Source organism: Miniopterus natalensis, chromosome 5 (genome assembly GCF_054644295.1).
Source record: "Miniopterus natalensis isolate mMinNat1 chromosome 5, mMinNat1.hap1, whole genome shotgun sequence".
Taxonomy (NCBI): Eukaryota; Metazoa; Chordata; class Mammalia; order Chiroptera; family Miniopteridae; genus Miniopterus; species Miniopterus natalensis.
The window spans coordinates 19,264,317-19,279,295 of NC_142085.1; the positions used below are offsets into that span (position 1 = coordinate 19,264,317).

General features: G+C 45.3%; 1 protein-coding gene across 1 annotated transcript; it reads right to left on the reverse strand.

Annotated features, from left to right (window-relative positions):
• Positions 1-893: 893 nt before the first annotated feature.
• Positions 894-1,708, reverse strand: C5H6orf141 (chromosome 5 C6orf141 homolog). Its single transcript, XM_087817440.1, has one exon. The coding sequence runs from the start codon at positions 1,675-1,677 to the stop codon at positions 1,051-1,053; it is 627 nt and encodes a 208-aa protein (XP_087673566.1). The 5' UTR covers positions 1,678-1,708; the 3' UTR covers positions 894-1,050.
• Positions 1,709-14,979: the final 13,271 nt, after the last annotated feature.

Genomic DNA, 14,979 nt, shown 5'->3' on the forward strand with positions numbered 1-14,979 from the left:
GGTAAGGTAGGGGACACTTGAACAGTTTACTCCTCAAAAGCCAAGTCCCCTTGTCTTGTTAATTCCTGCGGTAACCAAATACTACCCCTTCAAGCCCTGCTAGTCGGTCAAGCAGTCCAACTCCAGAGGGGGTGCTGGGCTCCTCAGATTCCCAAACCAGGCCACTGTACTAAAGGAATAATAAAGACTATTTAATAAAAAGAGTAATAAAAAACAATGAGTTCTTCCCATAGCCGCAGCAGTATTTTTTCAATGGCATCAGGAGAGATGTATTTCCAATAGTCTTGACTCCACAGCTTATTAATGAAACCACCAGGGACAAGAGTAAGAAACATATACAGTCATTTTATGGCCAAGTACACATTTCCACCTTTAGATCAGAAGATTTATCTGTGGTATTTGAAACATTAAAATAATTAAAAATATTCAGACTAAAAGCATTTTTACTGGACTCAAGTAGACACTCTGGGACAAAGCTCTTTTAAACGGCATTTCCCTGTCAGGGCTCAGTCTTCTGTTCTCCCCATTTCTTTTCCTAGCTCCAGTTTTCTTCCTAACACTTAAATTGGGGGGGGGGGGGGGGGGAGACTGTGCCCATCAAAACAAAGTCAAAACGTTTACTTGCCGCTCTGTTTTAATTTTCCCATTTCTTTTCCTTTTCAGCTTTTAAAAAACCAGCCTCTCGCCCCTTGTACCCCGCACTCCCTTCGCACAAAGCAGGCCTCCAACTCCATTGCTGCTTTTCAGTCTTAAAGAGCAAGCGGGGTGGCACAGAAGAGGTGCTGCAAAATGAGAACCAACAGCGGAGTTTCTTATTTCAACATTCCCACATTCGTAATTTCGAAATACCTTCTCGCCCCTCTTCTGAAGGCCGGCGGCCCCGTCCGCGCCGGGCGCCCCCGGCACCGCGCCCGCCTCTTAACAAAGTCCGCGCAGGTGTTAACCGCAGGTTGGGGTTCCCGGAAGAGCGCTGCCGTTTCTCGGGGAGCAGCGCTTCTCCGCCAGCCCGGAGCGCGGCTCGGGCTCCTCGGAGCTGAGTCTCCCGGGGAATCAGGGCCTCGCGGCCGTGGAACGACTGTCTCTGCGCAGCGCGGCCCCGGGCGCGTCCCTCCGCGCCGAGGGGTCCCTGCGCCCCGCATACGTGACCACGGTCATGGCGCGCTCCTCGGTCCGCGTGGCCATGCAGCCCCGCGTCCACTCGGTCAACTGGACTTCCTCCGTCGCCCGGTAATCCAGCACCCGCACCAGCAGGGGCCTGGGCGGGGCTCCGGGGCCGCGGGGACCCCGCTCCCCACGCGGCGAGCGCGGGGCAGGGCGCGCCCGCTCCTCTCCGCCCGCCGCGGGCTCGTCCTCCCCACCGGCCGCCTCCTCCTCCCGCGCCGGGCCCCCGAGGGTCCCCGACCCCCTCTCGGGGTGAAGAAGAAAGAGCACTTTTTCTCTGACCCGGGACGGAGAGTCCAGGTTGTCCTCGGCCCCGCGGTCCTCGCGCGCGCCGCCCCCGCTTCCGCTCGCCCCCGCCGCCGCCGCCGCAGGATTCGGGGCGCCCGGGGCCAGGGGGGCGCCCCGCACCACCTCGCGCGGAAAGGACCCCGCTCGCCCCGCGCGGAGGGGGGCGTGCGCGAGACGCGTAGCTCCGCGGAGCCCCGGGGCCCCCATCCTGGTAGGAGGGTCATTCATGCGCTGGCTCCTCCGCGGGCTCCCGCAGCCGACTCCGGGGGAGCCCTGCGGCGCGCGGGACCGGCCGCCCTGGGTGTGGTCACGCGGCCCCCCGCCCCCGGGCGGCCCGCCCGCCGGAGCTGGGGCGCGAGCGGCCTCGGGCCCGCCCGGGGCAGAACCCCGCCCCCGCCCCTCCGCGCGCCTCGCGCCTTTTAGCCATTTAAAGACAAAAAGCCGACCTGCCCCGGGGTCGTGCTTCTGGTTCCAGCGCCTCTTACCGCGCAGCTCGGTCCCGCTTCCCACTCTCCGTGTTCCCCGGAGCCGGGGCGCAAAGCACCCCGTGCCGCGCACCTTGGATTGCCCAACAAGGGGCGCAAAGCACCCCGTGCCGCTCACCTTGGATTGCCCAACAAGGGGCGCAAAACACCCCGTGCCGCGCCCCTTGGATTGCCCAACAAGGGGCGCAAAGCACCCCGTGCCGCTCACCTTGGATTGCCCAACAAGGGGCGCAAAGCACCCCGTGCCGCTCACCTTGGATTGCCCAACAAGGGGCGCAAAGCACCCCGTGCCGCGCACCTTGGATTGCCCAACAAGGCGCGGCTGCCCAAGGACGCTCCTCCTGGGGAAGGGCCCGGGACGTTCCCGTTGCTGCTGTTAAACCCCAGGATTTTTTCCCGTTGATTTTTAGAGAGTGGAAGGGGGGGGGAGGGGGAAGGGGGGGGAGGGGGAAAGAGAGATTAGTTTCATCCCCTAGGTGGAGGTGGAGGTGGGGGTGGGTGGAACCTGCAACCCAGGTAGTGCCCTTGACTGGGAATCGAACCTGCCACCCTTAGGTGCCCAGGCCAGCGCTCTAACCACTGAGAACACTGGCCAGGGCTTTGGAAAAGGAAGTTTACTTTTCAAAAATTATCTGACTTAATCAAATTCTTCCGAAAAAGGGTTTCCTGTCTACTCTAAATCCATCCCCACGCTGCTGCCCAAGATAATCGAATGTAGATGAAAGGATCAGCCTGGGAGAGTTGAAGCCTTTGAGAACAGGGCTTTTGTTTGTTGGTCTTCCTTTGGAAAGCCAGGGCTGTAGGACAGTGGTCGTGTTGGCAGGTGGCAGGAATGGCACCGGTGGGGTCAGGCCGAACCTGGGTTCAGCACCCAAGTACTTGAATTCTGGCCAGGAAGGAATTCAGAGCCAAGACTGAAACTGTAAGAGAGTGTTTATTCAGAAAGGCACAGGCATGCTCCCAGAGGGAGCTGGGGCTGGACCCTCCTGAGGGTTTTAAGGGTGGAGATTTTAGAGGCCGTCCCAGGGGAAGATCTTGATAGAATATTCAGCAGTTTTCCAGGTGTGTCCTTTTGGGGTTGTGGTCTCCACTGATTAATTGACTGGACCCCGGGGTGGGGGCTCATTATTCAATGCAGCTGGTCCTGAGGTCAGCCTTGGCCTCCCTTGTCTGGTTTTGCTGCTTTTCTGGGCCTGGAGCTGAACTACAACTGAGGCCTAGATAGTATCTCTAGGGAGGAAAGGTCAGGGGGTCCAAACTGTATGACCAGCGATAAACTAGGGGAGGAAAAGTCACCTTGGGGATAAGGTCCCACCCTATAATTGTCGCTTGCTAGAAATCTGGGGCTTTCCACGCTGGTGACCTGTTCCTGGCCGTTCGTCCTTGCTCTGCTCATGTCTGTCTAACTGCCTGCCACAGTCACCTGTGTTCACTTTGGTCATAATCAAAGTGTTTCCCAGGAAGGGGCTTAGTGCCTTTGATCAAATGAAAGCAAAACGTTACATGAACTTCAGGATTCAAAACGTTGTGTTCATGTCATTCTTTTAAATTTCCCCTTCACTCCCCCCACTCCCCTTCCCTTTAACTCCAGAGGTTAACAATATATGTATCTCTGTGTTGGCTTTTGGAATGTACTTATTGCCAGGCCCCCTGCCACGTTAATCTTAGCCGGGGGCAGCTAGCTAACAGGAAAATGGGAGCTTGGTTTGTAATTTCCAGTCCATTCTTCGTAACAGGTGCTTGTTTTATTGGAAAGTGCTCAGTTTTCCTGTGTGCTTTAGAAAAATGACTGCAGTGGTAGAAATTTATGCCCATATATGAAGGACCAAGTAGAACGGTGAAAGAGCTATTTGGAAAGAGGGGACCTTCTGATGTCTGCCAGGTCATAGAATTAAAAAAGTGTGGTAGGAGTGAGAAACCGAGGGTCAGACCTGTCGGAGTAGATGCCCGACCTTGGGCTGCCTTCTGCTGTTACACCTCACTGACACTTTTGAGTGGTTTAGGCAAGGATTGTTCTAAGCACTTTATATATTTAAACTCATTTACTCTTTACAACAAACTGAGGAAGTAGTAGTGATACTGTTGTAATTATTTAATAACAGGAAAGGAGCAAAGGGAAGGCCCGACATTATAGGCATGTTATTTGGGCAGCGTTGCCGGGAAGCTACAACTTTACACTCCCCAGGGGGCGACGAAGGGGAGATAGACACATGCCCAGTAAAGTTGGGGTGACATAGGGAAGGTGCTTGGTGTCGGTCACACCTGAGAACAAAGGTCATTGGCCAGAATGGGCGTGGCCATGGCTAGGGCAAGAAATTTGGGATATTTAGTCCTCTGAGCAAAGGAGTTTACTCTCTTGGTTCCTTTTGCTGCTCTTGGGACTCTTGAGACTTGTGTGATTCTGGGCTTGTGGGGCTCCCTTGCGCTCGCCCACTTGGCCCATGGTCATACAGGCCCCTCGCACAGTGGACTAATGGACTACAGCCAGCCTGATACTGAGCTGGACCCAGCTCCAACATGGAAAGGAAACTCTGGACTCTGACCCTGCTTCTAGCTTTGCTAAAGGGATGTAATTCCATGGAAATAAAGCTTTTTACCACAGCCCATCCTTCCCTGAGGGCCTCTGGAAGTGCTTATTCCAGTGGTACCCCAAGAACCCCCACTTCCACAGACAAGAGAAGTATTACTGTCATCCTCTTGTAAACTTTGAAGGACAAGGACATTAAGCTTTTGTCCAAGGTCAAGCGCTGATAAGGAGAGGAGCCAGAAAGTACCTTCCTATGTTAAGCCCATGACTTCATGATCTTTGCTGTTCACTTACTTAACCAGTAATTCCTGAGTGTGAGCTAAATGTCAGCCACTATTCTGGGTGATGGAGACACCTGGGGGAACAAACCACATTGCTTGTCCTCTTGAAATTTTCTTCTTTATATTTGGTAACATACATCAAATTGTCTGTCTGAAAATAGGGCATAATCAATTAACATGAAAATCACCTGCAAATTAATGCCCATACCTGCTCTCAGATCCTGTCCTTACAGGTATGTGGTAGGGGTTAGACTGTGGAGCTTTAGCAAGACCCTCAGTAATTCTGATGCTAGCAGTCCATGGACAACTTTATGAGAAAGATCACCAACAATTGGCTTAGATAAACTCGAGGCCTTTTTTGCTGCTGTCAATTGGCAATAAGAATAGTGTATTTTCTTTCCTTACAGGAATATTGGGGAAATTCCAATGAAGAGGTCCGTATTCAGAGGGAAGCCTAATGTAAACCACAAGATTTATTGCTTCCAATATTTCAGTATTCCGTATTTCCCTATTGGAGAGTAAGAAAAACCTATTTGTTGAGAAGTGAGAGAGAGTCACCCATCACATAGCACCTGAATTTCGGGCTGTCAAAAAGCCGTATGTAAATGCATAAGAGAACGTTAAGAGGAAACGCTAAATAAACAAAACTTCAATGAGACAAAGCCTAAAAAGAATATAAACCAGGGAAACAGGTAGCTTGCCTCCAGGATGGTGGTGTCTGCTGTGCTTTAGTATCTCAAAGTGCCTGGAAGGCTGAGAAAGGTGCTAAAGGGACCCCACATGCTTCCTCTCTGAATTGCCTATTAATTATAATTTCAGGCCAGTGAGGCAGTAAAATAATTTATATCCCCGAGGTCTGAAAAGCCATGGCAGACATTGTGCCCTAGTAGAGGCAAAGGAGGCCTGTTATTGGTAGCCCAGCCTCCCAAGGACCTGGCCCTCTAGTTTTGCCCATTAGATTCAGACGTTATTTTTTAAATTCTTATACTATAGCATCATTCTCAGTTCTCGTACCTGTGCCTTTAGAAGGTTTACCCTCCACTTGCAGACCTCTGGCTTTATAGCCACAGTAATATTTTATAGCTGTCTTCTCCTATCAGATCTAAAATTCTTGACTTGAAAAACTGGCCTAGTAAACAGTTTTTACTTGTGAAAAAGTAAAAATAAAACAGCCAGCCGTGTTGTTACCAACAGCACCTAATGAACCCTCGAATAATACAAACATTGTCAGTGTAAAAGATACTCTGTGACCAGAGATAAGGCCACTATTAAACCATAGGAAAGATTAAACTCCCCCCCCCCCGCCATGGCTAACCTAAGTGATCCTGGCTGCTTTACCAGATACTGATCGCCTGCTTGAATTCTCTCATTTCCTAGATAAAAACTGCCAAGGCCCCCTCTCCCTGAGTTGCCCCACTTGTTGACGAGATCTAATTGAGCACTAGCTCCAGTTTCCTTAGAATCATCTAACTTAAGTCTGAATCCTATGAGAAGCCCTTCCCAGCTCCACTTCATGAAATGTCCCATGATTTCTCAAGGGTACCTCCTGACTTGCTGAGGCCAGATAAAGAAATCGAATTAAATTTTTAGTGCAGGTGTGTTCCTGCTGGTCTTTGGCCACTGGGATTTAACATTTGTTAATTTGGAAAGTATGTAGTGCCACACCCTGAAATGAAATTGGAATATATGTTGGGGCAGGGGGAGGGTGGAGTGGAAAGTGAACATGGAAACAGCTTGAGGTGGCTCCGGCATTAGGAAATGAATCAGTACATCTACTGGGCCAATACATTAATCAAAGAAATATAGTAATAGGGTGTCACTTCCATGACACGGTTTTATAGGGGTCCTTGGTACACTGGCAGATTAGAAGCCTATTGGTGCCTTTGGCAATGGAATTCACAATTCAGACAATAGTCTTTCAGCAAAGACTCTTAGGCTCACTTTTATTGGGTCTGTTGGTAAATGAATTTGTTCAGATAATGTTTTTCATCTTTAGAACAAATGAATGAGCCTGTCATATTATGACAGGTGTGCTCTCCCACACACCAGTTTTATCAGGAAATAGGTCAGGATGGTTCTCAAGGATGGCTGTTCATGAAGCTCAAGGCCTCCATTGATACTAATAAATTAGTGGGGCAGGTGCAGGCAGGAGTGTATTTTTAAGCCAGCCTGTCTGAAAGGATTAATGGGTCACCAATAATGGAGTTTATTTATTGTTTGCTGGATATGTACCCATCACAAATAACTGTTATTCTTGCTAAGTAAATGCAAGAATTCCTGCTTCTAGGAATGTAAAATCACATTGGGGAGACAAAACTAATAGACACAAAACAGCCAAATTTTCCAATTTGAATGAGATCGAACTACCTCGTTACTTTGCAAACTTGATTGCACGTTGGAATGACCTGGGTGGAGCATCGTCCAGTACACCAAAAGGTGGTGTGCTTGATCCCCAGCCGGGGCCCATAAGAGGAAACTGATCAATGTTTCTCTCTCACATCAATGTTTCTCTCTCTCTCCCTCTTCTCTTTAAAAGTCAATAAAAAGTATCATCTGGCCCACTCTAAGAGATTTTGATTCTGTTGGCTGGGAGCAGCTTGATTACTGACAAGTTTATAAATACCTTCCCAGATGATTCTAACCTCCCAGCAAGTGGGAAAATCACTAGAGCCAATTATCCTTAAGGCTATGACACTAGGAAAGAAAAATTAAAAATAATATGTATATTAGGCACCACAATTAGTAAAAAGAAGTTAACGAAATCCAGTAAAGGGAAGGAAATGGGAGAGAGCGAGAGTAGTTAAGAAAAGCTTCATGGAGTGAGTGGGATTGTCTCTTTTGGTTTGGTATTACTTCTGGTTGGAAGCTGTAATGATGTTGGGTTAAAAGACAAAGAATACTAAGTTTTCCAGTTAACTGTGAGGGGGGACCAGAGTTTGCCATTCCAAAGTATGCCTTTTGGGATATTGATTATTTTAAGCTGGTTATTTTTAAGAAACAAAAGACTCGGAAAGCAGCTTACCTGCCTAAAGGAATACCTGCTTAAAGGAAGGGAGCGCGTCATCTCAGCTGTTCACTGCCTCGGCACACTCACCGGGCGTATATAAATTGTGCGGCGGACAGGGAGAAACCTGGCAAAGCCTGTTGGTTGGACTCTCTGTGTGCCCCATTGTTTCTGGGTGGCCCAGCAACAAGGTGTTTATCACAGGCTAGCTCTTTCTTATCTGCCTGCGAACTGCCTACTTTCCCTTTGAAACCTTAGACCCCGGCCTCCCTCTGCTTACTCCAGAATGGCCGGAATTGATCCCGGGACCCTTCGGGCCTCGGGCCAGTGCTCTAACCACTGAGCAAACTGGCTAAGGCTGGGGTCTCAGATCCTTAGGGTACCTCCATACTCACCCGTGTCATAAAGTTGGACATTTTCTCCTGTTAAGCTGTCTCATGTTAAATTGATTATTACTTTGGCCAGAAGAACTTACAAAGTTGGGAGAAAAACTGACTTTTCCACTCTACAATGCAAAGGATGACTCTTGTAGCACTCTGAGTAGTAGTGGCTTCAGTGAGGTTTTAAAAACGTCCTTGGGTGTCGGCTGTCTTCATTACCCGAAGTTCTAAAGGAGCCTCGTCATCGCCCCCTCCTGTCAGAGGTCAGGACATAGGACAGGGCCCTCATGGGTATGAGTAAGCGGCTTCTTAAACAGGAAATGGCATCATTAGGGCCCGAGCCAGCGTTTAGTGATAATGAAGAACCGATGTTCTTTACCCTACACCCATCTTGAGCATGAACAAAAGTTCAATAGCAGCGTGTAATGTTATTCCAGAGATAATTTCATCCATGACTCAACGTGGGTGTATTAATATTTATTAAATATGTAAAATAAAATAATTGCTTGGCTAGTAAAATAAAGGTCGTGATCTTAATACCCAGTCTTCGTTAGGTTATAATTAAAAATTTTCAGGGGCAAGGCCATTTTTCTTTCCATTATGCTGTTACATTAATCAGTGTACATGTGATCAGGTTAGGGGTACAGCTGTGGAGATCCTTAATGATACTTTCCATCCAGAGAGGCTTCATTCCCCAAGTAACTAGCTGTTAAAACGTGCTGCATTATAGCAGCAAAGGAAAGAGTGGGTGGAAAATACTGAATCCCTTGTTTAGCAAGTTTGCAAACAAGTTGATCTGGAATGTCTATGAACTCAAAGAAACTGTTAGTAATAATCCCTCTTTATCTCTTACGCATACTTCACAATTCACCCCTTGAGGGCAAGGCTCAGCCAAAATGGTATAGTTGGTTCAGTGGGTGATTAGTGACCCCCCTGTCTCTCCACTCCCCCTCTTTCTCAACTTTTCTATTAAGGACAATCTTATGTTATTTTCTTATTTTCAGTACTATAAATTCATTAAGGAATGTATGGAATCTAGCCCTTCTTGAGTTTAATATTCCTGATAGCTATCCTTTCCTCTGACCAAGCTTTGTGTCTCTCTTACCGTTTTTCTGAACTTTCTTCTTTTCATTTTTTTGCAGTTCTTTCCTTACTTTCTTATGTGATGTAGTGTGGAATTTGAGCATGTAAGTGGTGGAGCCAAACTCCCTGGATTTAATTTCTTTCTTTTTTTTTTTTTTTTAAATCCTCACCCAAGGATATTTTTTCCATTGCTTTTCAGAGAGAGTGGAAGGGAGAGAGAGAGAGAAACATTGATGTGAGAGAGACACACTGACTGGTTGCCTCCTGCATGGGCCCCAACCGGGGCCGGGGATGGAGCCTGCAACCGAGGTACATGCCCTTGGCCAGAATCGAACCCAGGACCCTTCAGTCCGTGGGCTGACGCTCTAACCACTGAGCCTAGCCGGCTAGGACTCCCTGAATTTAATTTCTATCCCTGCCATATATTAGCTGCATGACTTTAGGCAGCATAGTTACCCTTTCTTTGCCTTAGTTTACTCATCTGAAAAGTGGGGGTAAGAAGAGCACCAATCCCATAGGTTGCTGGGGTGGCGTTAACATACGTAAAGTCCCTAGAGCAGTGCCTGCCACAGTAATAAATGACATTTCCTCTAGAATAAATAAAGGCGGGGATTTTTGTTTATTTTGTTCACTGCAATGTGACGGTCACTGCCGTATCCCCAGTACCTAGAATAGTGCCTGACACTGTTGAATAAATCAGTTTCTATTTCTACTGTGTTTGTCTTTCAGTTTTTTTCCTTTGGAGCCCTGCTTCCTCTTTCTTTCATCTCTGAGACCTCTTTGTTTCAACTTCTGCATTCTTTACCTCTCATGTTTTCATAATCTATGGCATCACCTAACAGTTTAATGGCATTTTTCTTTTAAGTGAAGTTACGCATCTTCTCACATGTCTAAGGACCATTTTGTTCTGTGAACTAACCGTGCCTCTTGCCCATTTTTCTATTGGGTTTGAGTGTTTTTCTCTGAGTTTTTAGAGCTCTTTATATGTTACAGAAAATAGCCATTTATCTGTGATATAATTACATAGCAAATAGTTTTTCTACTTTATTTGTATTTTGACTCTAAATATGGTGTTTTGCCCTTAAAAATCACACACATGCACACATATATATTTATCAAACTTAATTTTTTTCTTTTATTCTGAATTTGGAGTTTCTGAGTTTAGAACAGTATTTCTTGTGTCCAGGTTATAAAGAAAGTAGACTGTATTTCCTTCTGGTACTTGAACAACTTTATTTTCTTTTCAAAAGTATGTATGTATGTATTTATATCTTGAATCAGTTTGGAGGTTATTCTGATGTAGGGTATGAGGTATGAGTCCAATTTTATTTTATTTTCAAATTGTTACTCAGTTGTCTCATTGCCATTTATTTAAAATGCCACCTTTACAGCAGGGATTTGAAATGCCACTTTGACTTCATTTTAAACTTCCCTTGGTACTTGTCATTCTGAACCGGTTTTGGTAATCACACAGTTTGGGTAATCACACTGCTGTACTATACTTTAAATGATGTAATCCTTATAGTATGTTTAGTGTGTTTTATTATTGGCAGGGTTACTCTCTCCTTTTACCCTGTTCCCTCCTCTCCCCGAATTTGTTCTGCTATCTTTACCTATTTATTTTTCTCAAATGCCCTAGAATAAATTTCTCGAGGCTAAGGAATCTGCTGAAAAGAAATAGTGCAAAATGTAGCAAACATTCTGATGAAACGAGAAGACACAATTCAAGTGCCCTCTCTTTGGGAAATAATCTAGAACTAAAATCTGAGATCTGGTGTCACTGCGATAACCGCGTGGTACTAGATAATGTCCGATAGTCTTATGATAAGCAATGCCTTTTAATAGTGTCGAAAACCTAGAGCATATTTTTCCTTGGAAAAATGTAGTGAAAGCAAGCTGCACATAACTTGGAATGAGGATGTTAGCTGTTCTTATTGGTAATTTTTAAAATCACAGGGACAGGGTAAGTAGAAGTGAAAAAAAGTTCACTCAACAAGTGCACAAAATTGGAGCAGGGCTGGGAGCATAAATGATACCAGCCCGTGTCATGTGTGTATCAGGTGTCATGCTGAGGTAGGAGGGGTAAAGGGGAAAGGCTGGGAGCGACTCTTCCCTCTTCTGTTTCACTCTTCAGGGTCAGTACATGTCAAGATCAGAAAAAGCAACCGGCTATGGCAATTGGGTTTTACATTTGGGGCTAAGATTTCTATCAGAGATTGAGAAACTTGGGCTCTTAGAAATTTGGGAAAAGGGAACTAGGCTGTTCACTGTTGCTCTAGAAAACATCTCCGTCTGTATTTTATACCTTTATTATTTTCATTACCCTCATTGGAATAATTTTAATGCAAACGCCCCAGGCTAGAAGGAAGAAATAATCTTTGCAGTTTGTGATTCATCTGCTGTTTTATTTTATTTTTTTGTTCCTGCCTCTAGTTCACTTGAGGTGAGGGACAATAGACACAAAACTTTAGGTACCGTCATGGACAACTTAAGAAAATTTAATTCATTGCGATTTCATGTTCTTTCTCAAAATTCAAATCACCAAACACATTTTTGATTACAAAGGAAAAACAAAGAGAATCGAAACTTATGATATTAGATGAGATTCCCTTTTAGAGGATGTCTAAACATCCCCCCAAATTGCACTGCCTTGTCTTGCTCCCGAAGTTTGAGCAGGTTGAATTCTCAGTTGTTCCTGTGTATTTCTCCTTAGTAGGTCTTAGGCAGAGGGAATAGTCATTCTTGCTAATTCACAGACGTTTGCAAAACCTGGTCAACATCCACCCGAGAGCCAAGCACGTTATCAACTTCTTTCATCACTGCATCCAGCCACCACCATACCATGAAATTCTACATCTTACCAAAGGCTCCTGTCTTCCCAGTAAAACCCACTAGGCTGCTTTCAGAAGTATTCGCCTCTCTGCTACTCCCTCCTTCCCTTCACGGGTGAATTTTAAATAGATGATTCATAACTTTCTAGTTTACCTATCTGCTTATTTCCTCTTTACCTTCACAGTTGAATTTTAAATAGATGACACATAACTTTTCCGTAATTGCTTCGCATTGCTTTGCATTTAGCATTATCACAGACGTATTTTCCACATCAGCAATCATGGTTTTCTAGTGTCCCGTAGTTTCATGGAATGGTTGTACTACGTTTAATTAGTGAGCTACTTAAAATATTTAGTTCATTTTTCAATCCTTACAATTTGCATACTTGCTTTTGTACCAGTAGGGTACATTTTGAGAAGTGGAATTATTGGGTCAAAAATCCAATTTCTCCCACTCCAGATTCCAGGCCTGTTTTCTGTGAGTGGATATCTCGTATTGCAGTGTAGCATACATACCGAAAATTGCATGAATCGTAATTGTATAGCGTAATGAGCTTTCACAAAGTGGACACATCTGCAGAGCCCACCCAAGTCAAGAATCGGAATATCACCAGAAACCAGAGGCCACTTCCCATGCTCCCTTCTAGCTCCTGTCGTTCTGAAGTTACCTACTCCCTGACTTCTTAGCTGGAGACTAGTTTTGCCTGGTTTTGAACTTTATGTAAACGAAACCATACAGTGTGTATTGTTTCTGGCTTCTTTTTGATACGTGTCTTTAAAATATTTGGTAGTCCAATGGAAATTTTTTATTCCTTATATATTCTTGGACCCTGTAATTTAACACTATTGACCATCCCCCAGTCTTGAAATTTTTTCTCCTTTCTTCTGTGACAGTCATCTCCTGGCTTTCCTCTGATCTTCCTGCTACCCCTTCTCCTATTTCTTCCCTCAGTCTTAAATCTCTGTGTACTCAAGTTTCAGTCCTAGGCGATTTCAGCAAAATACATTAATGGCTTTGCTCCCATCTATATGCCTAGGACCCCTAAATTTATATCTCTATAGCAAACAGTTTCTCCGAGATTCAAATATCCAACTTGATCTCATTATTTGTATAATTCAAAACTCAACAACCCCACACCAAACAATTTCCTCTGTTCCCGATTGCCTCAGACCTGGCACTGTTCCGGTGCTTCCCATCTCAGTGAAAAATACCACCAGCCACAGGGTTCACAACATGGAAGCCCAGGAGTGGTCCTGACACTGCTCTCCTCATGCCCCACAGCCACTGAATTCTGACAGCCTTCCCTCCTAAATAGCCCTGGTAAATGGTTCACTTCACATCGTAATCACTGCCAGCACTCAAATCCGAGCTCAACGTGTATCATCTCTTGCTTAGACTATTGCAGTAGTCTCCCCCAAACTGATTTCCAAACAGATTAATACTTTGCTTAAAAGTCGTCACCAATTTATATATTAAACTGAAGGAGTTACTGACCTCAGCATTAATTCAGACCCCATGCTGATCTAGCCCCGTCCTACTCCTTGGGGCTCTCTTGTCTCCTTGCCCTTCTCCTGATTCAGAAATTGCTCCCACACAGTCTTTAAAAGGGTCAGAAACAGGGTTGAAATTTGAGCAATTATATCTAACATACTTATCTGGAAGATAAAAGTAAAAAACACCCAAAGTTATAGGTTCCATTTGGTAGGGAAAAAATTTCAAAATACAGAGTACATTGTTGGGGTAGGGTGGAAAATTCAGAAAGCAACGAGGGGAAGGAATAATTGCCCACAGAGAGTTCCAAGCTGCTTACGAGGCCAATTAGCATAATTACTAAACAGTACAGGCTTCAGACTTTGACAAACCCAGGTTCTGATCGTGACTCGGCCACTTTTAAACCTGCCTAACCTTCGCTGAGTCATAATACCTCTGAGCCAGCATCCCCACCACAAGACAAGATCTTCTCCTTCACAGGGATTAGGTTATATAGCTCTACTATTTGGCACAATTGTCAGCACAGAGTTAGAGGTTAAACGAACGGTAGGCATATTGTTAGTAGGGAGAAAATAAGTCTATAATATTATTCCCGTAGATCAAGTAGGAGTAGCCCAGGCTTAATTAATGCCAAAGATAATGAGCATCCTTGGGGCAGAAACTAGACCATGGTCTCCCAAGAGCTTTCTGGACGTGGTTGCTTGGTGCTCTTCCCTCTGGCACCCAGGAGAGGTTTCCAGGTAACCAGTGACTCAGGATGACCTAAGCTATGTTCACTCCCAAGGCCTTATTTTTATTAACATGATATTCAAACGATTCTCTCCTTCAGCCAGTTTGTTTACTTTTCTCAGAACAAACACCTCACATTTTGATTTCACCTTATGTTTGTGGGTGGGATTTTGTGAACCTCTGTGGGATGAGAAACCAGCATTTTCCACATGGCGTAAGTCAGCGTTCTGCAGACCAGAGGAACTCAGCCACTGTGCTGGGCTGCCTTTACTGCAGCTCAGCTGGGAGAACACGGCCTGCGCTGTTCCTGTCTTCGAAAGATACAGATACACAAACGACTGGAACCCAAATTAAAAAAAAACAAAGATAAAAGACCAGTGAATGTATTGATTTAATTATTTAAGCATTTAAATTTCCTTTACAAAAAAGATACACGATTTAGTGAAGAAGAAAAAAAAAGATTGAAATCAAAATGACACCATTCTGGCTCAGCCTCTGTCCCTGGTTATCTGTGTAATCTTGAAGTCATTTACTTTCCTTGGTCCTCAGATTCTTCATATGCAGTAAGAGCATTAAAATTTATGATCTTATTTAAATTGAGTTTACATACATGTAGAAAATAGGAAAGAAATACACTTGTGTGTGTATGTGTGCATCTGCATATCCACATTCACGTCTATCTGTGCATCTTAGTTTCTTACGAGAAAGCAAACTAGAG